Source organism: Urocitellus parryii, chromosome 10 (genome assembly GCF_045843805.1).
Source record: "Urocitellus parryii isolate mUroPar1 chromosome 10, mUroPar1.hap1, whole genome shotgun sequence".
Lineage (NCBI taxonomy): Eukaryota > Metazoa > Chordata > Mammalia > Rodentia > Sciuridae > Urocitellus > Urocitellus parryii.
This window is the reverse complement of record NC_135540.1, coordinates 95,940,151-95,965,473: the sequence shown is the minus strand read 5'-3', so window position 1 is coordinate 95,965,473 and position 25,323 is coordinate 95,940,151. Positions and strand designations below refer to the sequence as shown.

General features: G+C 31.2%; 1 protein-coding gene across 11 annotated transcripts in view; it reads right to left on the bottom strand.

The window, feature by feature from the left end:
- Epha5 (EPH receptor A5) overlaps positions 1-25,323 on the bottom strand; it is a 322,596-nt gene that overhangs the window by 56,561 nt on the left and 240,712 nt on the right. For 6 of the 11 annotated variants that reach the window (XM_026395020.2, XM_026395022.2, XM_077803091.1 and 3 more), the window contains 2 exons: positions 24,300-24,459; positions 15,821-15,926 (listed from right to left, as the gene is read on the bottom strand). In XM_026395020.2, the coding sequence (XP_026250805.1) occupies positions 15,821-15,926; positions 24,300-24,459 (266 nt within the window). The remainder of the gene's footprint in view (positions 1-15,820; positions 15,927-24,299; positions 24,460-25,323) is intronic. The other 5 variants (XM_026395021.2, XM_026395023.2, XM_077803093.1 and 2 more) reach the window with 1 other exon arrangement.

The window sequence follows — 25,323 nt, the reverse complement described above, 5'->3', positions numbered from 1 at the left end:
TGAAAAAAATGAATTTCTGTTGGTTATAAGTAATCCAGTTTCTGGTATTTTGTTATAGTAGCCTGAATAGACTAACACTTTATTAATATTTAAATTAATTCCTTGACTCTCAGACCTAAGAAATAGAACAACTTTCCTAATGATGCCAGGGTAATACTCCACAGCTATTTTGTTAAGACTGAAAAATGAATAAAAGATGTAATGATAATATATGAGGGGCACAAACTCAACTCTTTCACCAAACTTTCACTCCAAAGAGTAAAATTGTTCTACCTTATGAGAGAAAGTAATGCTAACTGGTTAAAAAAAAAAAAGAAAGAAAGAAAGAGAAAAAAAGAAAGAGAAAAATTTTTCTTCTCTTTCCTCTTCTCTGTTTTTTTTTTTTTTTATGAATGTGTTTTTGAGTACCTCAAGATAGTGTCACTTCTATAACATGAGCAAGGATTTACTCCTAAAATCCAAAAGATTATATCCATTTATATATGCAATATCCAAGCCCCAGTCTAGGCAAATTGTGATAGTAAATAACAGTTTTTACCTTCTTTCTCAGTTGTCCACCTTCATCTTACTATATTGCATATTACTTCTAACCCATGGTTATGAGAAACCCTACATTAATTTGAAGAACCTTCTACCAAAACCTGAGTACCAGTCCTCTTATATGGGATTTAAGAGGTTAACAGATATCTTAGTTTTACCTTATGAAGTTGGAAGTCTGGCAATCATATGTCTTGCTTTCTAGTTGTGTTTCTTGTTTCAGTCCTGAAATGTTCTATGACATGATTCGTGACAGAGCTGAGAATTCTGGGGTTCAAAGAGAGGAAACAAAACACCTTTTCCAGGAGGCTTCAGAGAACAAGTTGTCTAAGTAAGATGTGGGAACCAATCACTGCCTTATAGTACTGGGTACACATTTGTTTTGTTTTGTCCTTTCTCATCCTAAGTACCTTTCATTTCATCTTTTCTCTTATTTTTGCTTCCTCCTGATCCCTTCCCCACTGAAAGTGTGACAAGTTTTCAGGCACAACCCTATAATGGACCTATCTTTCTTTACTCACTGGTCTGTACTGTTTAAAAAATTCTGATTAATTATTTTACAATTAATTGCACAGACTCAAACACCTTCATACCAGTCCAGCCTTTAATATAGCAAAACATATCTAATTTTGTTTTAAATCATTAAAAGGGAGCCTTAAAATTATTCAATGACCAAAAGTATGTTATTATTCAAATAGATGTGTAAAATAGAGACTAAATCATATAAATGATTGAGATAAAATTGAAATAAATTATATATATTTCAAGGAAAAAAAAAACTACAAACCTATGTGTTCGATGGGCAACCATACCTTTGTCATAAAGACAAATTGGCAATCATAAAGAAGAAACTAATGCGTTTTAACTCTGGGATCAGAAACTCTCCTTATTTCTTATTCTAAAATATCAAACTAAATGAAAGCCAAAAACCCAAATCCATTTTAGGTGAGATATATTTATATCACACTTTAATTGCTTTTTTCCAAGCAATACTTAAATGATGATTCTCTGCATTTATTTCATTTAATCATTCCACCAGGTAAAGATATTGATATAACTAGAACATGTTACTGAACATGCTAGGTAAAATTTGCTTAATCAAGTTTATATTTCACCTCAAAATAGATTCATTCAATATTATCTGCCTTTTGTAAATTTTTGCAGGAGTAACAGACATAATAATTTTCATTATTAGCAAATATGTACTGAGAATATTTGTAATACTTTTTAAGAATAGAGAAATTATACAACAAAAATGTTCTACCCACACATAATATGCTATTTCTAGACCTGGCTACAGATTAGAACCAAAAGGAGACATGTTTAAAGATCAAACAAAAAACCAAAACCAAACAAAGCAAAATAATATCCAAGCATTATGTTAGAACAATTAAATCAGAACATCTTGATCATGGGACTAAAACATCATTGTTTAATGGCTTTTAGTTGATTCTAAATTTTTCTCATATTTCATATCTCAATAGATACTCAATGAATACTTTTATTGAATGATGTCTTATAATCATCTTGGGAGAATTTATTTAATGAATAAAAAGGGAAAGATTTATAATTAACCTATTAATGGTCTACTTAGTAAAAGAAATTATAAAGTAACTGGAGGTGCTTACAAAAAATTGGTTTTCAGGTAAACATTTTAAATAATTATCTTGCAATTTGTTTGCAGGGTTAATTTACATTATCTACAAATGAAGACTGGTTTTTCTAAGTAAATGAAAATTGTGCCCTGATTTCTAGCAATTTAAACAAATTTCCCCAAATATTATTTTTACAGGTTTCTCTTAATTGTAGGCTTTGTGTGTTTCAAGACCTTTTTTTTTTTACTTTAGTATTTCAATATTAGCTACTTGGATTTTCTAGGAGTCATAATAACTCACAAAATAAGAAAAATGTGCAAAATTATCTATATTCAGCATTATCATTTTGCCTTTCTTACCTATTTAACCACTGACTTCAGCAAAATTATTTGAAGGCATACTTAATTTTCTCCACTGAGTTATCAGGAAGAAACCTTCAAGAAGTGGTGAATATTTTGTATGAAAGATATTTCTCATATATATATTTACATATTACATATATGCCTCATGAATATCGTGATAAACCTGTTTGTGCTAAGATGTTTCAGTTTTAATTTTTTAAATTTATTTTATATCATATATGTATATAATTACACATCTTTACATATAACATAAACCGGGACCTATTTGAAACCCATGGTCTCATTCATGGTAGGAGACACCTTATCATTAAGTTACATTCCCAGCCCTACAAGAGCCAATTCTAATTAGAAAGGTGTATTTTCTTCTCTGATCTCCCCATAAATACCTTTCAAAATTATAGAATTCCTGGAAATTATATAATTGGCTATTCAACAATAGGTTGAAAAAGAGATACATCTACTCAGAAGAATCTTTACCATTAGCTCTAGAAAAACAAAATCACCACCACAAATACTACTACCACTTCCACTATAACCAAAGCAAATTTTAAAATCTGAAACATATTTTTAAAATCTTATATTTTTTATATTAGGCAGGAGTAGTATAGAGAAAAATCTATAGTATGGAACTTAGTGATGACGGGAGAGCTCCCTCTGAAGTTTTGAGAGATGGTAGAATACCTACACTATTTTAGAATGCTCTTTTATACTCTATCGTGTATCCTTATTTTTAAAAAATCAGTTCATATATGAGAAAGTTCATGCCATTAATGAAGTACAAAGGAATGGGTTATGAGGTTGGGGAGTGTCACAGGAGATGCTGTGGAAGGCCTTGCAGGCTGGACTGAGGACTCAGAAAACCACATATACCATATGCATCCCTGTCTATATGCCTTCACCATCAGATCCTCTCAACCAACTCTTAAATTTTCTCTTCATCCTCAAGGTACAGCTCATATTTACTTTTTCTATCACAATACTTTTGTATTTGTTCAGGCAGAGATATCACATCTCATATTCTTAATCTGTTTTTTTTTAATTTGTTCTAAATACTCAGAGTATTTAGTAGAACCTAGATCAGGAAGCCCAACCTTTGCAGCAATAAAATCAAATGGTGGAGACTTAATTAATAACTGCAGTTTCCTTACTTTTTGTCTCTTACATCCAAATTTAGGACTAACCAAAAGAAGCCAAATCACTCAGGAAGTCCTCTTTCTAGCCAGCCCACTTTCACCTTTCCCATTCTAAAAACCTCCTATTGGGGCATGCTTAAAGCCTTCCCTTTTTTCTATTTTAAAGCCTTTCCACTGTTCTGGCTGTTCTGAGTGTCTGCCAAATATAAATGATGCTGGCTGAGATCCTTCTACAGCCAGCTCTGAAAAAATTGCTTGTGTTTCTTTTCATTTGAATAGTTGCAGTTTGTTTCTACAGAAGAGATAATCTTTACTAGCTACATAAAAGAAAAAATGCATGGATTCACCTTTACAGCCAACCATCTTAGTTTTTTTTCTAGTCAAATAATAGTACTGAAAAAGCGCACACTGATTCAGGTATTTTGTTCTGTTTTCTCAATAGGTTAATGCCCACAATGAGCAAACACCAAGTATCTCCATTTCTAGGAGCCTAAAATGACTATAAGCTTCTTCCATGAAACTTTTTCTCTCCTAAGCATGTGATAGCTGAATGTAGTCTGTCAGACTGTCACTGATGCCTCTTGGAGGAAAGCATGTGACTAGCGTGATGAACCTGTTTGGGCTCAGCTATTTTAGTTTTTAATTTATTTTAAGAAAAGTAAAAAGAAAAAGTGAAGGCAAAGGTGCAAAAATGTGATGCTTGTTTTTTTTCATATCTTAAAAAAAGAGACTATTTATAAACATAGCAATGATAAATTTTTTTGTTTAATTCACTTGTCAATTAAAGGTTTGAGTGGATCCTAAAAGAGAAGAAAACCACATATATCAAAGAAATAAGCCAATTGTGTAATTTCTAATGTTTCTCACTTCTTTCATTATGATCATGCAATATTTTCCTATATTTGAATTATGTTTATCAGCAGTAAACTTTTTTAAGGTGGAGAAATTGCATGGACTAAGGTTTTAATTTAACTATTTAACTCCCAAATAATAAAAAAATAATTGTGGATGTACAATAAAATGATAAAAATACAAAATGTTGTACTTTTGATAATCATAAGAGAATTGAATATATTAGGAGAATGATTTAAAAGAAAGCTAAATGTTACATTTTCATACTAATCTATTAAATTTCATATAAGTATATTTTGTTTATTAATACTGGTTAGGAATATTAAAATAACAAATTCTGGTAATGGCCATAGGTGTTTAAAATTAAATATTATGATGGTATTAAATTTAAACAATTTTAGTATTATATTAATATATATAACCTAATGGTGATTAATTATGAATACAATTGTTTTATACATGTAATTGTGCATAAATGATGTATGTATAAGTAGTCATAAAATGTACCTATATAAAATATTTATAGTTTTAACTATAAAATCCCCAATAGGAATTCATCTGATTGTACATTGAAGAATATTTATACATCATATTTAGGCTCGTATGAAATTGGAACAATCAGATAGATTAGCAAAGTAACTTTGACACCCCAGAGCCCATACATTGATCAATATCTCTATACATACTACTTTAGTTTATGCTACTGGTCAGATCCAGGAAGAGTTCCCGAACAGTGATAAACAGGTAATGACATAAGTCTGTGGAAAATATCAGTGTGAATCCTCAACAATAAAAAATTAACATTTTTTTATGTCATACAAAAAAAAAGTATCACTAAAATGCAAATAAAACTGGACCCTTCTAATGATATATCTTCACTACATGAAGTGCTAAGATCCCATCAGATTTACTGGGGAAAGATCAATACATGCAATTGACAAAACAGGCAATAAAATAACAAATGACAATACTTTTTTTGCTTATATATTAATGAACCTATTAAATCTCAAAAATAAAAAGACAAGCAATTAAAAATGCAGAACCATTTTTCACTTATTAAATTAGTGAAGACTGACTAGGTTGTGAACTACCAGTTAATGTCATGCCCTGTTGAATGTTAATTGAAATAATGACTTAGAAAGGTCATTTGTCAGTATATGTCAATGATTTTAAAAATATACATGTACACTGACCCTTTCTTTGAATTATATGAATCTGTTCTGAGGATATTAAAGAAAGAAGTAATAAAATACAAATGAGCCCTCTAAAATAACAAAGATGTGAGAAAATGAGAAATGCTAGTTATCAAGGAGGCATTAAATTTTTGCTTTTAAAACATTTCAGTTACTCGGGTAATTTTTTCACAATGTTAAGTTAAAACTAGAAAACAAAACTATACATGATATCTTAATTATATGTGAGAAAATATTTATGTTGATTGCTTCTGGAGGTATGTGTATGATTGATTTTCTTTCTACATTTTCTCTTGTATTGTTTTATGATTTTTAATGAGAAAATATCTAAAATAAAATAAGAACCAGAAAGAAATTAGATAATCAGCTTAATCATGTCAACTTTATAAAATGCAATGCTAAAAACATTGAAAGTTACAGGAAGTAAAATCTTAGAGAAAATGGGAGCAGCAGGATGACTTCATAATATCAGAAAACCTGGAGATTCATTTAAGGAGGTGGCCATTCATCATACCTTTAAAGATATATTGTAACTCAAAGGAAGCAATCAAGGTACAATCTGATACCATATTGGGAGTTATAGGAGATACAATGCAATGAGTGGGTGCACAGAAGCAGAACTGACAGTGATTTTCACTTGGTGTACATGGCATACTGAGATCATCCCCTGATAGAGTTTTAAGCTTGAAGATGCTGGAGCAGGATCCAATGATCCTGGATTTGGCAAACTGATTAGATAGAACAAATGATCTAAGCCTGGAAGTCTCAATCTAGAAATTTCAGTAGAAAGAAAGAACTCCTCTCCATATTAATTTTTTAGACTAAAATTAAAAAGGTACAAGACTTGGGCAGAAATAAATTGGGCAGTAAAGCAGAATTCTACTTAGAATCAACATCAACATGTCTTTATTGAGACTAGAGAATATTATACAATAGTGCAGACTTGGGAGAATTAATTATAAATTGTTTAGACTCTGGGAATGGTCTGTTCTATCCTGGACCACTACTTTCCAAATTACTAGAAAGGAGGTGAATTTTATAGATAACTATGTGCACATTTGAAATAGGTAGAATAGGATTACATCAGAAAAAAATAGATACAGCAGTGTTCTTAAGACAGCTAAAGAAGATGTAAGAAACAGGCCTTTTTCTGACTTTGGGCAATCCCAACTTGTCAACCTGATAATATCTTGCCTTCCAGAATGGAAACAGGGTACAGGAAGTAGTTAAGATAAACAAACATCAACAGCCAAAACTACAAAATCCTCCCAACTGTATTTCTTAAATTTCTTGCCTTTCAATTTATACTGGCCCAAGAGAACTGCATTGTTTATTTATTTATTTTTGTACTTTCTGTACATTGTGATATTAAAAACAATCTTTAAAAACTTTCCTCAGCAGGGAAAGACTACCCCTCCCAGGGTAGCCAATCTCAGAGGTAGCAAAAAGCTTAGTCAGGAGCATGCTTTTGATATGTAAATCTATCAGTCTGGACCTACACTTCCCTTTGTCTGTATGGGATCCTATATTCCTCCCCCTTAAGCATTCTGGGTTCAGGTTCAAGGCAATTAGAAGCAATTAGAGACATCATTCTGAGCCAAAGTCTGCCAAAATTATTCAAATTAGCCAATCGTAAACTATTTACCCTGCTTTTGCCTTGACTTTCCTACTGAAAATCTAGTAAAGTCTCTGGCCAACACTTTCCCCTCACTTCTATGTTCTGCCTTATGGTCACAGTCTAGTGTTTCTTGTGGTCCTCCAAGCCATGCTGTGCCTTCTGTTTCAAGGATCTGTGAGCCTTCATTTACTTTGTTTTCTTGAGCTTCATTTGTGTTTCCTCTTCTGACCACATTTGATTGACATCACATGAAAGACCCCAGGACAAGGACTCAACAATCACTATTATGGATATGTGGATTCCAATGCTAGACCTTACAAACAGGAATAAATAAATAAATATATAACAGATCATTTTAAAAAATAGGAGTGAAGGAGGCACTAAATAATAATGAAAACCAACTAATTGTGATCTGTGATACTTGTGGTTGCAAGAGATTGGGACAATATATAGAGACTATTGAGAGCAAATACATGTTGAAGATCAAATGAGTGAAAGTGTGCCATTCTTTTCTGAGAGAGTAATATGTCTGAAGAGTAAGAAACAGTAATGAGAGACAGTAATGGATTTTGCTAAGCAACATCATTGGGATCTAACAGGTTTAGTAGCATTGTAACTATCACAGCCACCAGTTGCATCTGAAGTCAGTCCTCCTGCATTACATAATAAAGAATTCAGCTACTGGAAACTGAGTTGCTAATCTATTAGAAACATTCATTTGCTTTTTGGTTCATGTGAGGTCTTTTGAGAACAGATTTTGAACACTTGTGGCTTTTAGCTGGTGTTCAAAATCATTTGGAACACTTCACTATTTCTCAGTAATGAGTATACAAGACATGGCTCAGGAAATCAACTACTCTCTTTTGTTGAATAGATGTACTACCTTTTGGCATAGGGCAGTGATATTGATTTTCACTGTGGAGCTGGGTATCAGGTTCCTGTGAGAGACTGTGAAATTGTGGCCTCCAAGAGATGTAATGAAATTCCCAGAAACCTGGCAGGTCTTTTGCCAGAGCCCAGCATCTTCTGGCATGCTTGCCTGCTCTCTATTTCAGATGGGGATCACATTCTTTTAGAAAAGGAGCTTTGGGCAAATAGAGGTTTAGATAAAAAGTGTATTTTGTTCTTGTGGTTTAGGCTTTTCACTTGCAGTTTGTTTTGTACTAGTTGAAATCTATGAGTCTCTAGATATTTTTACTAAAATAATTTGCATCTTTGCACATCAATGATATTGATTGCCTATTGTCTCCTGTACCATACAAATTTTTCCTGTGAAATGTTGGCCTCAATATAATTCCTGAGAGTTACAGAGATGATATATGTTTGATCTGTGAGAAATTGCAGGTGGGATATTCAATAGTCTTGAGCAATTGAGCCAGTAACCCTCTTAGGTTCTGTTTCCTAGGATGGTTTGCTTCCCACAGTGGGCAATTAGTTGTTGCTATGCTCCTAGCCTTCCTGGCATTACTTTGCCCTGATCCCCACTTGCCAGTCATTAATAAATTATGATCTGCTCTCTAATTATTTTTGATTCCGAGCCTTTGAAGAAAAAAGCATGTAATCATGAGAAAATAGACGGGATAACAACTCTCAAATTTCAAATCAATACACACGTCTGGATTTATTACAGTTTTCTAAAGTCACATCTATTGCTAATTCATAAACCACTGAGATTTATTTTTAATGAGCTCTTTTCTAAACCCAGTGATTTGCTGTGTGATTATCAATATTTATTATTATTTTAAAATAAAATACTACCATAAAATCTTTTCATAGAACATATTTTCTTACTAAAACTTATCAAGTTCAGAAACTACATAATTCTTGCTGAGTTACTGAAGTTAAATACATCAGTGTATTTATGGTACTTTTCAAATGAAGAGAATCAGTAAAAAAAACACAAATATTTCTACTTACATCAGTATTTATAAAAGCCACTGCTGTTTGGTAACATTAGGTGAAACATGTTTTAGAATGTCTACATGTCAAACAAAGAACATCATAAGCTAAGGAAGATTTCTAAACTCCTATACTTATTGAAATCAAGAAATTTATTTTGTGACTACATGATGTATTACTATTTAGGAAGAATACATATATTGGGGTGGGAGAACCTAGTATGCTTATGTTAACAATTCCAAAGTTTTTCAATTTTACATTAATAGAAAAAAGATTAATAAGAAAAAATGAACAAATCATGTCAAATGGAAATTGATGCACAGTTCATCTTTAATTTGGTAATATGAAATATTCATTCAATTAGGTTTTGTAGGAGAGCCACAGAAGTTTTTATCCTCTAAGTACTTACTGGTGGACAGAAGGAAGAAGATATTTATGAAAAGCCCAGTAATTTGTGGTTGAAAATGTTAAAAATTCTATGAGGAATACTGATATTGTTCTAAGACTTTAGTGGAAGGAGAAAATGCTTTGACTAAAGGTATTGAGGAAGGCTTTAGGTTAGAAGTAATAGTTTTATGGGTCTTGACATGTGGGCAAGGTTTAAGTACTGAGAAATGCCAGGAAGCTAGTTCCAATTACACAGCAGGCACCTAGATCTATCAGTGATTGGCACCTAGATCTATCAGTGACTGTACTTTTAATTTTTTTTTAATCTCTCGAACTATTCAGCTACTTGTTCTATCATTCTCTTTCAGATTGAGCCATTTTGAATTTGTCTTCTGTCATTTGCAAAAAAATAAACCTAAGTTAAAAACACAGTGATAATGCTGGAGAAGCAGTGAGAAGCACATCATCCAGAGGCTTGTGCCCAGCTTCACTCCTCCAGCCATGCTGCCACTGGACACTTACTGGAACTCACACCTATCATCCCTGTGGTAGGGCTGAGTGTGTGTGTGTGGTGGTGGCAGGAGGGAGTAGGTGGATGGGATGGGGGGTGCAGGGGATGGAGTTTCAGGCGTATGCAGAAGTGAAATTAACCAGCCTCTAGAAAATCACAAGTGTTATGGAGTTGGTGACATCTAATATGTGTGACTTAGAATACAATTTACCATGTATCCTCTTCTCGTAAAATGTGAAGGGAGATTCACCAAGACCAAATGTAGTTTTCATTTCTTATAGTGTCAAAATACCACTTGACATTAATTTTAAGTTATAATTTATTCATTTCTTACCAGTCTAAAAGTTTTTTAAAGGTGAATACTCTTTTATTTAGCAGTAGAGAATCAGATATTTTACATGGAAAGTTTGAATTCACAAGTAGATTACAAGTCAGTGAAAATATAATAGTAAAGAGCAAAGTCCCTAAAGTCAGAGCTTGATCCAAGTCCCAGACCCCCAACAACTACCTGTAAGTTCTACATACTTTCTCAAGGTGGGAGAGATGGGGGCAGAAGCAGAGATACAAGCTTCTGCCTTGACATATTGTATCTTATATTCTAGTGAGGATTCAGACCAAAAACTAGCAAAAGATATGAAAAAAAAATTGTGGTGTGCAAAGGAGGGAATCATGAATAATAATTTTAGTGAGTGCAACGGACAGGATGAGACTGAGCAGAGGAACAAAACAAGGAGGGAGTCCTGTGGTTCTCTTGGGCAAAGGAGTTAGGCAGCAGGAATAGCTAAGGCGGGGATGGTAAATTAGGACCTTACTTAAAATAATCAAGGAAGAGCAAAAAGATAATTTTGTCAGCTATAAATCGGAGACAGAAATAGAGTACTGAGCCATGGCATAGTTGTGAAATATATGTAAAACCCTTAGAACAGTACCTTGTAGTAGGTCATGCATAATTGATGTTAGACTATACTTATTATTGTTAACATTATTACCCTGCCACTTGCATTAAAGGAGATTCTCTGAAGGTTTAGGAATAATTTATTCCCTTTAAAAAGCACTTGCTTAAGAAAGTGTGATACTTTACTATCAGATGGAGGCAGAGCTCTGGTATTTGCCTAATTAAGCATTCAAAACACCTGAATAATTATTTTATTCAGGTTCAAATGAACTTAAAAAATATTTCCTTGGCCAAGAAATTTTACTCTCAAACCATTGTTTTTTTTCTTTAAAATGCAAGCTCTTCAAGGTATATAATCAGAAATCAAATATTTCTCAAAGTAGAGCAGACCATAATTTTGGACAAAATTGAAAAAATGTTACCATAAAGAGAATTACTCCAATTTTATTGAAAAATTCTTTTCATTAGCCCCATTTAATTGTGTTCTTTGAAATTCCTTCAACACATAAAGCTACTACAATAAAATTACAATACAATAAAATTCCATTTTGAGGAAAGGACATTACTTTTTTATTCTCAGTGCACAAGTTTTATTTAGGTGTTCATATATAATAGGTGCTCAATAAATCTGGGTAATGGATGATTGTGAAGAACATGCCACTTACATCTATTTTAATTGAAAGAACTTGAAATAACAAGATGTTTTAATTCAATGGACTTGAAATAATTTTAAAAGACAAAATGTTAACATTATATTCAAGTAATAAAAAAAGGAATCAATGTTTTGTATAAAACTACTTGTTTAAAACAATTTCTGACATGGTTGACATAATCTCCAAATACAATGTCTGTGGGCTTCTGATGAATTTTTGCCCCAGGAAACTATGAGATATTTCAATGGAATGATTTTCTATTATTGAATGGGAAACAGAGGGAGATAGGAGTTAGCAGTTTAAGTCCAAGTACAGGATCTGAACATGACTAGGACAAACAAGGGAAAATTATTTGCCTACAGAATAATATTTTTATAGGCACTAAGCCACCTTCCAGGCTAAAGTTATTGTGTTGGAAATATCATAGCATAAAAATCACACAACAGAAGTCTTAAAATCATGTCTAAGGACAACCAATAAAAAGAAATCCTTCTTTCTCCACTTCATAAGCTGTTTCTTGTTTGTTTGTTTGTTTTATTGTTGTTGTTTCCAATTTGAAGATTAGAAAAATCTTGAAGTGTTTGCTGTTTATGTGCAAGAGCATAGACAAACATAGGTGGGAGTACATGTGTGTAATCTGTGTGTATTTTGCCTCTGAGTATATCTGTGAAATTAATTGAAAACAAAGATCAAACTTTGAAATTTTCTTAGGGTATAATGAAATTCACAAACAGGATAAATAAGGGATCAGAAACACAATATTAGAAAATGTTTAATCCCATAAAGTCTATATCAAGTAAGTTTCAAGGAAGAAAGCTCTTCCCTACACTAGAAGGTGTTTTAATTTTTGTATTTTCTAATTCCTTTTAATATGAGTTTTATGTTAGAATAAGGAACATCTAGTAATCAATATTCAGAATGTAAACCTTCAGCTTGATATACAAACACAAAGAAAAAAAGTAAATCTAATTGAAGGAAATAAAAAGAAAGGGGAAGATACAGCAAAACCCTCTTTCAAAAATTTAATTAGAAGACTGAGGAGATGAGAATCTAAAAAAAACTGGTTGACTAAACAAATTATATACATATATACAGATATGCATATGTATATATATATATAATAGTGTGTCTAAAAGGACAAAAACCCACCAAATTAGGATATAAGAAACTTACCAATGTTCAAGGTCAATACCAATAAAAGAGAAAGATCAAAGAACAATTACAACATGCTGAACGTATCAAGAGGTTTAATTTGTAATCATCCTAGGGTGATTAGACATAGTTTGTTGAGGCTTTGTCAAATAATTTTGCAATCTCATGAAAAAAAATTAAAAATTAATGGGAAAGAAAGTTGTGAAAAGAAAATTTTGAACTCTACCAAAAGTGAGTTTAAGCAAGACTTAAAACTTTAAAAGGGATGATCACTTTGCTATTTTTCAAAATTAGACATTCTTTATCAAGATTAATACTTGTCTATGTTGTATTGAACTGCATCTAGGTAGGAAGATTCCCTAAGCACTTAAACACAATCATCTTAAGCCTAAAAAAGATTAGAAAAATCTCTAAATTTTATTTATTTTTCATCCTTGAGTATATTTTAGAATTTTATAAAGTTGATTTTTTTCTTTGAAATAGATTAGTTCTACATTATTCAAGCTATAATAGCCTACAATTATTATTTCTTTGGTCTGAATAAAGATACAAGTTGTCAGTGAATATGCATTTTCAAGAAATATCTTCTGTGGGCTCAAATGGTGCTATAAATTGTCAATGAATGTAACATAAAAGTGATATCAGTTTTTTCTATATATTACAATGAAAATAAGTTATTTATATTACAAATGAAAAATCAGATTATTTTTAATTAAAAATATATTACTTAGAGGCAAATACCTGATTATGTTATCTTATTCGAGAGACTAAAAGTGGATATTTCAAACAAAGAAGATAGTCTTCATGTCATTATTTTTATACGTATGTATGTTTATCAGTCATGATTTAGGAGAGAGAGGAAGAAACATAAATAATTCCACAACCTTATACCTTCAATAGGGAAGGAAGTTGTCAATAATTTGCTAGAACTCAGGTTTCCCAAATTTGTATTAGGTTTTGGACATATTTTCATTTAGTTTTCCTTTTATTTGATAAATGTTAACTGAATTAATTGAGAAATCCTTTTATTTGATAAATGTTAACTGAGTTAATTGAGAAAAATCTAGGTAGTACAAGGTGGCTACGAGTATGTCCAGACAAAAATTCCAGTTCATTACCTTAAGTGAAACTGGGAAAGTCCTCAAAGAACCATATCATTGAGGTTTGGAATAAGTGTATGTATATAATACAATTTTCCATGAAAAGTAACTACAATAGCACAGACATGTCTATCATACCACAACTTCTCCTTAAAATCCAAAAATGTACATACAATACAACACAGTAATTTTTTTTCTTTGTTATTGAGGATCAAACCCAGAGCCTCATTCATGCTAGGGAAACACTCTGTCACTGAGCCGTATTCCCAGCACTTTTTTATTTTTATTTTGAGATGATCCAGCCAAGTTGCCCAGATTGAACCTTAGCTTGTGATCCTCTTGCCTTAGTCTCCTATGCATCTAAGATTAAGTACTGGAAATTTCATGCAAAATATTCTATGTAAAACAAGTGCATTTGATTTATTTGATTATGTTTTTGTTTTTGTTTTGGTGAAACTTGTTATCCTTTCAAAAAAATAGTTTAAAAAATAATTACCCATTCAAAAAAAAGGGTAACTCTGCTTATTTTCCAGAAATGAAGGACACTAGTTAGGAATTCTCCTCAGGTATCTTCAGAGGGAGGATAAGAGGGACAAAAGAGAGCCCAGGGTTGGGCTTGGCTGGGCTTATCTGTTCTTAACAGAACACAAGTTGACTCCCTCTTAGAAGTTCTGAAAATGCATAAATTACTTTTCTAACATTAAAAGTAAGTAATGGATTACAACATATAGTCTTTAGAAAACTTTGAACACTTAAATGAACAAAGACTAGAAAAAAAATAGAATTTTCAGATACAAAGAAAAAGCAAGTTCAAGGGGACTAGCAATATTATGAAGACAAAGTGTTTTCCCTGGTTTTAAGAATATAGTCATAAATCTTTTTAGGACACAGGTTACAGTATATTGAAAAATGCTTAATTCTGTATTTTTGTGAGTTGAACAGCTTATAGAGAATAAATGGTATATGAGGAGAACAGTAACAAAATCAATATGAAAAGCTGATTTTCTGACTTTTTTTGTTGACCTTCTAGTATTACTAGGTTTGCACATTTTTGTAAGGTTTAAATATTTCCATAAAGACTTTCAACAACTTTTCTAAAATGATCAAATACAATACCAAAATAAATTTTCAAATGGACAGCTCTCACTACTGAGTATCTTTTCCTAAAAAAATAGCCTGCATGAAAAAGATGGAAAAATAAAAATGTTTGTTATAGGAATAGAGCCTACTTATTATTTATTTACTTATTTATATTTTATTTTTAAGGAAGGTTGATTATACTTAGTCCAAAATCAGGAAGTACCTCTAGAAAACTTCCTGTTGGAATCTACCTCTTTTATTTCAAAATGAAAAATGTATTTCATGTATCTCTTAATACAACACTCAATGCAATTCACTCCAAGTCAGTATATAACACGATTGACGTACACAAGTTGAAATCCTGCAGAAGCTGAAAAGAAAAGTAGTCGCTGAAAATGTTCAGAAATTTTGCCAAATGCTTATTTGCCAGAATATCTGCTTTATAGAATTAGTAACCCTATTCCTCAAAAATCTCTGAGGAACAGTCATAGATCTTCCGAAACCCTAATTGAAACAGGCAAAGACATACACTTTTGAAAGGGAAAAAAATTTCAGAATTAAAAAAAAAATCTATATTTGAAGAACAGATAGAGATTCATTAATACTGGAAGAAGCAATAACAAGATAATACTACTCCTATGAAGACAATATACCTAAAAAAGAGAAATTGTGTGCTTAAAAATTAGCACTAATATGGACAAGACAAGGCCTAAGAAATACATCATACATTGAAGTTATTTACCTATGTACTGCTGCCTGATTTGTGTTGGGATGTGCCTAACAGCCAAATGGTCAGATCAAGGTAAGGAAGAGATCAGCTGCAAAAGTTCAGAATCACAGCTTCCTATCTTACCTTCCACTGAGAAGGAAGCCGATAACCACTGCCAACAAAATGACTCCCACTGTCACAGACACAGCAATTATAGGAATCTGGCTTTGATCACTGGAGGCTGCAACTGCTGATAGGAGACACAGAAAAGGAAGCTTGTGGTTAAAGTGATCATATGTATTCAAAGTAAGACCTACTTAATAGTCAGTGATCAATTCATGGCTTAAGCAATTCACACACCCTTGGCCAAGATTTCCCCATAATGTCCCTTCTCAAAAATCTGTAATTGAAAAGGCATCTTCAGGAGAAAATATTTACTCTCCAAATAGAAATTCAAAAGCATTACTAAGCCACTGACTATTTCCTTGTCATCATAAAAAATGAATGTATATTGTTTGCATAGAATTCATTGAGGGACCTAAAATTTACAAGATAAAATGGAACATCTTCAATAACTTTTAACACCTTAATCTAAATAGGACGGTATTAATATATGCAATTTGACATTTCTAGAGTTTGATGCCACTGTTCTCTAGAAAAAAAAATCTGATTAGATTATTCTTTTTTTCTCTGAAAATCCAAATAATGTGACTATAACCTCATCAAAGTTAAATAAAACACCAATATTAAAAATATAATTTTAACAACATAATTTCAACCAGAATATAATCATGAAGTATATTTTATGAGTAGGGTTATTTTTTGAAAATTATGAAGGCAGAAATTTTAAACTTTAAGAAACCTATACTATTCATTATATCATTTACATCACTTTTTGAAAAAGAATGGATATAAAAAAATAATTTTTATTTGACATTCACATTCTTATCTCTTTTTTTGTCCTGATCTATATAGACACCATTTTGGACCAATCTTCAGAGCCAAATATTATCAACTGCTAGTTGTTATATCTGCTATTTAGAAAATAAGTCTATGTCTTTACTTTCTCTTTTCTTCTGGTGATAATAGTTTCAATTCTATATCTCTTTACCTGGATTTCTCCTGTTCTCTGATGCTGAGATTTCTAATAAATAACTTGGTTATTGTGGTGTAGTATAAACAGGGTAAGGAAAAATTATCCCATCACCCAGGATTTACTCTATTAATTTCTAACATTGGATTATTTCTACAATTGCTATTCTCAGTTACCTATTTCTTCACTCACCACCTTCTCCCTCCACCCCCATAGAGGACACCAATCTAAAGAAAACCATGCAGACTTGGTTCAATGTTATATAAGTTCAATATTACTTTGAATGGGTTGAAACTGCTGCTTGAATGCCCTTTATTCATTCTTTAATTTCCAAATAAAATCACCTCCACAATGATAGTATTTCTTATTTTCTCAGTGTGTTAATCCATTCCCACTTTGTGCATTTTTAAAGGCCACACTTTATACAATAGAGTGTTCCGGTCATCTAGCATTAACCATCAATGTGTCTGTCATCTTGTTCTGCTTTACCTAACTACTTCTTTCTCTCCAAAGATCTTGGTTCTTTAAAGACTTTCCTTCAGGTGAGGCTATTTTTTCCATTATAGACTATTTCTTTACAACTTACTAGCCTGAGAATTATCTCCATTTAAAAGGAAAAAGTAAATTATTTTATGTAAATATTTTGATGCTCAACCTGAATTTGAAAAAAAAATGTCCAACATTTAATGGACATATAGGCCAAGGAAGTTATTTTATCTTCTAAAGCTTCATTCCTTAATCTTCAAATAAAAATATTTTTTTCTGGATCATTATCTTTCCGCTAAGATTAGAAATAATAATAGAAAACACTTAGCATAATGCTTTACTGACAGCCTTAAATACACAGTGAATGTGATTTCCATTTATTATCTCCTGCTTTATTTACCATTCTTATTATTTCCTATTTGTCAGCATCTTAACTGGGTTATATGGAATAAGCCTGATCTTGTGAAAGTCAAGTTATTAAATTCTCTGTGCAACTTTTCTTCTGCCTTTGAGGTTTATTTATTGTTTTTTACATGATAGTTGCTAAACTCAATTAGTGCTCATTTTACCTTACACAGTATTGTAATAAGAAATTTTACTCTATGTAACATATATATTTCATTGTAGAATCAGTATTCTTCTTGCTGCCTATGGCATTTGACAAGATGGTTGGTTTTGCCCCTTTGAAGCACTGCTTTGTAATTTTTGTTGATTCTACATTCTCACTCCCATCTTCCAAGTGAGTGAACTTGCTGAAGACTCATTCCTGATCCTTCTCACCTCTATCTTTTTCTCTCCCTGCTTCTCTTTCTCACTCCCTTTCATAGATACTTCTTTGCTCCAGGTATCAGGTGACATGAAAAATTCGTAACTCCAATGCTTATTTCTCTCTAAAGCATTGCTCTACTTTTCACCTTTCCCCCTCATTTGTATTTACTGCCACATAAGAATAATGTTTAATATTAAGGCGTATACTAAGTCCAGCCCCACAGGCATTAACAAAAACACATCAACAAATAAGACATGAATCAAAACAATAAACCAACTGATTTGATCTCTTTCTAGTTTAACTATATTAATTCTTTCTTAACCTTTACTTGTCCTTTAATAACCAAACTTTTTTACATTCCTTTCGATGTACCTCATGTATCACTTTATTTTATCTAATTATTAATTTCTTTGATTCAAATCTATATGTTTAAAATCTTGTAAGAGTGTTTGTAGTATTTTTTCTCTCCTCTGTATGTATATTAAATATCAAAAAACATAACTTTGATTATGTTTCCCTGACCAAGATATTTTCAGATTCCTAGTACCTATGGAAGCACATTCCAAAATTCAGTCTAGCATTCAAAAGCCCTTCTAACCTGATGACAAGAAATATTTCTGGCCTCAATGTGACAATTTGGTAACCCTCACAGATATGGTTCTAAAAGAAGAAGGCATGATTAATCAGAAGTAGAGATGAAAATGGGGAAACCTGAAACTAAGAAAAGTATTAAATTTGCAAACAAGGTTCCTGGTAGTGTCAAATGATTTATTTTTAATAAATGTCATTATTCAAGAGCTAATTATTAAATAAGAGCTAATTTAACAATGGGTTAAAATACACTTATGTATGTGAAAATGTCATACATTATAATAACTAATATTATGCCAAAATTTTCAAATGTTTAAATCAATACATTTTGTGAAAGTATTGAGTAATTCTAATTAATGCTTAATTTTATAAGTATTTCTATGTTTTTATCTAATTTACACTGAAATCAGATTTTTTGTATAATATGCAATTAAAAAGATGAATAATTTTAAAAATACATTTTAATTTGTTAATTTTTTAATTAATAATTTTCTAAGTTCTTTGGTAATTCTTAATTATTGAAAATTTCACTTGTAATGATTAAGTTATGAGCTTTCTAATAGAAAAAAATTCATCAGGATTTTGTTTGCTCTGAGGGCATTAATATTACCATTCTTAATTTAACTAAGATGAAAAGATAGAATTTACAGGGCTGTCAATTTCTTTACACTTATTTGGTGCTGGGAAAAAATTAGGTCTAATATGAGCCATGATTTCCATTTTAACATATTGTTAAATTTATATTCTTTAAAAATATGAATATTTAGGCATTCTTGTTTCCCATTTACTTATGTATATTTGTTAAAAATTAGTCAGTTGCTGATGTAATATTGAAAAAAGAGCTGAGGAATATTTTGAAAACACCGAGAAGCAAAGTTTGAAGTAATGCAACATACTATACTAAAATGTCTATCAGTTATAAAAATTAATATATTTTAGTAAATGTCACTTTTTAAATCATTATTTACTCTCATTATTCCTAGGAACTTTCAGGTGTAGTATGTTGAGAAATCACATTTTTTACTTTGCATTGCTTCCTAGTTCCTGGTTGTAAACTTATATAATGCCTAATGTACATATTGGAACAATTAATCATTAAAACTGAACAAACTTTTGAGAGCCAGATTATAAATGCTTTTGAAGACTGAGCTGAGAATTTGAGTATTTTTTCTCACAGCATTATTATCTACTCACTTTCTTCATCAGAAAAAACTGAACAAAATTATGATTTTGACAAATAGTATGAGTTCTGGAGTCAGTGGAAAACTTTAAAACAGTATGACAGGTAAATAAGCACATGAAAAGATGTTGAATAGCATTAGCTATCAGAAAAATTCAAATGAAAATCACAATAAGATACACCATCTACCTATTCAAAATGACTAGCAAAAGAATACATGGAGGCGGGGGCTGGGGCTGGGGCTCCATGGTAGAGCACTTGCCTAGCATGTAAGAGGCCCTGGGTTCGATCCTCAACACCACATAAAAGTAAACAAATAAAATAGAAGTATTTTATTCAACCACAACTAAAAAATAAATATATATATAAAAATGAATACATCAAATGCTGATGAAGATGTGGAGGAACTGAATGACTTCTGTAGCTCATAGGAATACACAATAATATAGTTACTCTGGAAAAGAGTTCAGCAATTTCTTGTAAAACTAAACATATAATTATCATAATAGAACCAGTGATTATACTTTTGGGATTTAGCCCAGGAGAATGAAAATTTATTTCTACACCAAAATATATACACAAATGCTCATAGTTGTTCACAAATGTTGATTGCAAAAGCAAATACAGGAATCAGTCAGATGTTCTTCAAGAGATGGTGCATATATACCACAGAATATCACTATGCAATCAAAATTAACAAATTGAAAGCATACATCAACCTGTATTTATTGCTAGAGAATTATTCTGAGTGGGGGAAAAAAGATTCCAAACTAAAAGTCACATGCTGTATAATTCCATTCAAAAAAATTTTTTAAAATAGCAAAAATGTTAGAAATGGAGGACAGATTAATGGATTCCATGTTTGTTTGTTTGTTTGTTTTAATGGAATAGAGTTGTTCCTGAAAGAAGTGGATATGGTTTTAAAAGGTCAACAAGAAGGATTTCCAACATGTGTGCATTGGTTCAGTATTTTGATAGATTCATGAACTCACACAAAGGACCACATTGCATAGAACTGAAAATACACATGTCCACAAACACTTCTATACAAAGAAGTCCAAAATAATGTGAGTGAAAAAAAAAACAAAATAATGTGATTGATATCTGTGGATAGTATCAATGCGAATCTCTTGGTATTGATTCTACATTATAGTTTTGCAAGAAGTTACCATGGGGAGAAAATAACAACGTGCTTAATAAGTTCTAAGTATGATTGCATGCAATTGAATTTGAATCTACACTTACCTCAAGAAAATTTCAAATAAAATCATAATAGCATTGTTTCGGCATTTGGATTAAACGGATTTGAGTTCAATAGATAAAAAACAGATAGAAGAAAGTGTTACATTAAAACTACACAACAAACAAAAATGAGATTAGTAAATCTTGGGCAAGTAGAGATTAAGATTTAGTGAGAATTTCAAAGTTTTAAGACAAGTTAAAAAAAAACTGAAAAAATGAATTAACTATTTTAGCTGACTGGTATCATTCATAGAAAGTTTATTTGTTGGTGTGTAAGTGGGGATAGGTGTGTGTTCTCTTGGTCACTACTGTTAAGCATATGGATAATAACTAAAGTTTGGGAAAGAAAAAAAATGAGTGGAGATTTCCTATCCCAAATTCTCATATAAAATAAATATATTTGCAGTCTTGTTTTTACCACTATTTACACTTGGGTTTAGACCCATATTTTTTACTTAGAAGATAAATGGATAAAAGAGAAAAGTCTTCATAACAGTTTCACCTGTAGTAAATAAAGAAGTCAAGTTTTATAAAGACCTGTAGTAAATTTTTAAATATAACCAAATGAATAACATGTCAGCATTTTATTATGAATTAGTTAATTAAAAATTCTTTTTAAAGTAATTTTGAAATAATATTCTGTCCTTATTTGAAAGATTTTGAAATAGATTTTCTTTATTAATAATAACTCTTTAAAGCCAGTATTCTTAAATTTCAACACCAAGTGAAAATCACTGATAAACTTAAGGGGAAAAATATAAGAGCATTTAAGAAATTATAATCCTTGCTTTGGAGATTTGGAGAACTTTTGGGGGAGGGAAAATAATATGTTAAAATTAATTTATGATATTAAGTAAATGATGCACAATAAAATAATTATCACAATTTCACAAAAGACTACAATAATTATTGTGAAGTGAAAGGCATATAACACAAATGTTATAGAAATTCTAAATGGAATTATTGTTTTAATTATCATGCATTTTCTCTGATTATCAACAAACTACAAACTGTGAGAAAGAAGGGGCCATGTACCTTACAAGTATTTGAATCACTCTCAATACTTTGAGCAAAAAGAATTTTGATATATAGGAAGCCGTGAAAATAATTTTAACCAATAAACAAAATTATTCTAAAATGGGGTTTGAAGCAAATATTTTTTCTCTTAAACAGACTATATTTTTGTACTTTCAGGGGTAGTTCCTGTGTATTACTCATGTTGATTTCTCTGGAACCCAAGAGATCTTATTATGTAATAGACGCTTATACAGTTGTGTTGAATTATATAGAAAGAATTCTCATGTAAAGATCAAATGAGAATGATACATAATACATACTTTCTACAAAATAGAAATGCCTCCAAATGCTTACATATATGAACACAAACTCAAGTAAAAGTTAGAATTTATACTACAAGCTGTGAGGCAGTCAGCCCTAAAACATTGTCATTATTTATTAACAATAACATTAAATTCTACTTTTGTGGGAAAAATATTTGCATGATATTTCTTTTTCTCTAGAGAGGATTTAGAAAAAATTTGAAAAGCCTATGACCTCAGGTGAGACTCTGTAAAAGTATAACTGACCTGAATGTATATTAGTTCTCTTAGTGCTCTGATTGATCAATGTTGGCATGCCTGGAAATGAGTATTTAATAAAAAAAAAAGTACAGGGTAGAAAATTGAAAAGTCAGAAGAAAAACTACTTCATGAACATGGCGACATCTACAACTGAGTAGAATTTAATATAAAATGAATTTTTCATGTGTATAGTTATCAAAGCATTCAAGCATGTTTTGATATTATATATAGTTTTGTACCCAGAATTGGGAGACTACATAAGCAAGTGTGCATTAGTATTGATACCTTAAAAAAATGAAGGCTTATTAGGATGGCCATCTTATATAGCATGTCTTTTTTTCATCAAAAATCTATTTTACATTGAAGGTAATATTATTACAAAGTCTATTGAGAAACTTTTCTGGAAGTTAAGCACTGGAGATTCAAATTTCAGTGATTTTAACTAGATATCAGTCATGGAATATTCTTTTGCATAGAAAAAAATAGTTTATAATTTTTATTTTATTTATTTGTTCATTTATTTATTGGAACTGGGGAAGTAAACCCAGGGATACTTAACCACTGAGCCATAACCCCAGCTCTTTTATTTATTTCATTTAATTTGAGATGGGGTCTTGCTAAGTCACTTAGCACTTTGCTAAGTTGCTGAGGCTGGCTTTGAACTTGCAATCCTCCTGCCTCAGCCTCCCCAGCCACTAGGATTACAGACATGCACCAATATACCTGCCTCATTGATAATTTTTTCATGACATTATTCTCTTCCATTTACACTATTGAAAAAATTCTTTCTTCATAATTTAGTTAAACATATTTATTAGAAGTATATCTTGATTTTCTAAATGTTATGAATATTTACTTTAATAATCATTTAATAATTATAAAAGCAAACCAATAACTAAATTCTCATTTTTATCTTCTTCATTTTAAAATCACTAATTTTTACATAATTTGGCTTTAAAAAGTATATATATATACACTCTTGACATTTTGCAGCATTCCTGTATGTTATTTTCTTCAAAATGAAATTTTAATAGTATTCATTCTTTCATCTATAAAAAGGTAAAGTTATTCATTTTTTCCAATCTTGCTTTTATCTTTAGGATAAATTAGTAATCTCTATTTTTTGTTGAAGTTAAAAGGAAAAAAATATGCAATTTTGTGGGAAAATAAAAGAATACCAAAGTGAATTTGGGAAACATTTCCAGATTCTCCACTCTAAGATACTGCAAAATATTTAATAAATATATTTTTAAGAAAGCAGATAGGTTACTGAGAGCACCATTTTCTTGCCAAATTCAACATCAAGAAAGCTGAGGAATTTTCTTTTCTTAAACTAAAGTAGCATAGTTCAACAAAACATGTAAAAAGTAAATGGCAATAATTCAATAAAGTATGGCAGCAGTGGAAACAAAGTCTTTAGATGCAAGCTTTAAACATTTCTTAAGGATTTCCTGATATACCATGTCCCAAAGGACTAAATGCAATGAGGAGCAGGACCCCAAGTGTTAACCTGCTGACCTACCATAACAGCATGACAGATGCTTCCTACCTGAAGGGGTCACGCCTGGGAGAGAGGGAAGGAGAGTGAAACTGACAGAGTGCCCAGGGAGGGTATTGATCCACTGACTCTTTTCTGTTAACCATTACAGAGACATGAGTTGACAGTAATTAAAATGACTTACACACTGGGATGGTTTCAAACTCAAATCTTCGACTGAAGACACCATAGCCTGCTGCTGTACGTGCTCGAATTTGGAAGACATACACTGAAGCTGGTTTCAAGCCCTCTGCAGTAATAGTGGTCTCTTTCGATTTGATAATTGTGTAGCTGGTCTCTTGGTCCTTGGATTGCACATGTACATACAATAAAAAATTCAACATATGAATTACTAATGACAAAACTTAGAAATGTATATTAGAAATGAACTAGAAACCAATGAACTTTCTATTAGCTCAAACCTATTTTGGAAAAATCTCATACACCCTCACTGTGTTATATATATAAATATGATCTTACAATGTTGTTGGAACTTGAGGTTTTGAAAGTAACATGCTTTCTACTCATCCATAATATATGCTCATGCCCTTGACAGAAACAAATTTTTAAAAATCTTAAAAGGCAATTTTGCAGGAGATTATTTCCAGACTTTATTTTATTATTATTAATGTATGCTGATTTTTCTCAAAATGTATTATTGGAATGTATCTAACATGTTGCCTCTTCATAGAGGAAAACTGACAGTATTTCATATATGTTTAGTCTTAAGCTTTAAAACGTCAGTGAATTAAATTTTTAATTATATTTAGAGCTTAGGGGAGAAATTAGTACTGTAACGGAGAATTTTTATTTCAATTCACTCTGCCTAAACAGTTAGCATTAAGGAGAACACTCAAATAAAAAAATACTTTTTATTTTCCTTTTAAAAATTCTTATTGTATGCAAGGGGTATGGAAAATACTGAATGGAGATAGAGCAGTAAAGAAATGACTGGAAAAACAAGTTTGGAAACTTAAAGTAAACTGTCCCAATTTGGGCTACTCACAGAAGTCTATGCTAACCTTCCAAAGCTCTCTGAGGTTACTCATTGGCTTTAGAGTAGATGTTGAAATCACTGGCTAAAATATAGCAGGTTAATTTTTACTTTTATCATCAAGTTTATTTATCTGTACAACTTGGGGTAGGAATTTTTGCTCGAGTTTTCTCAC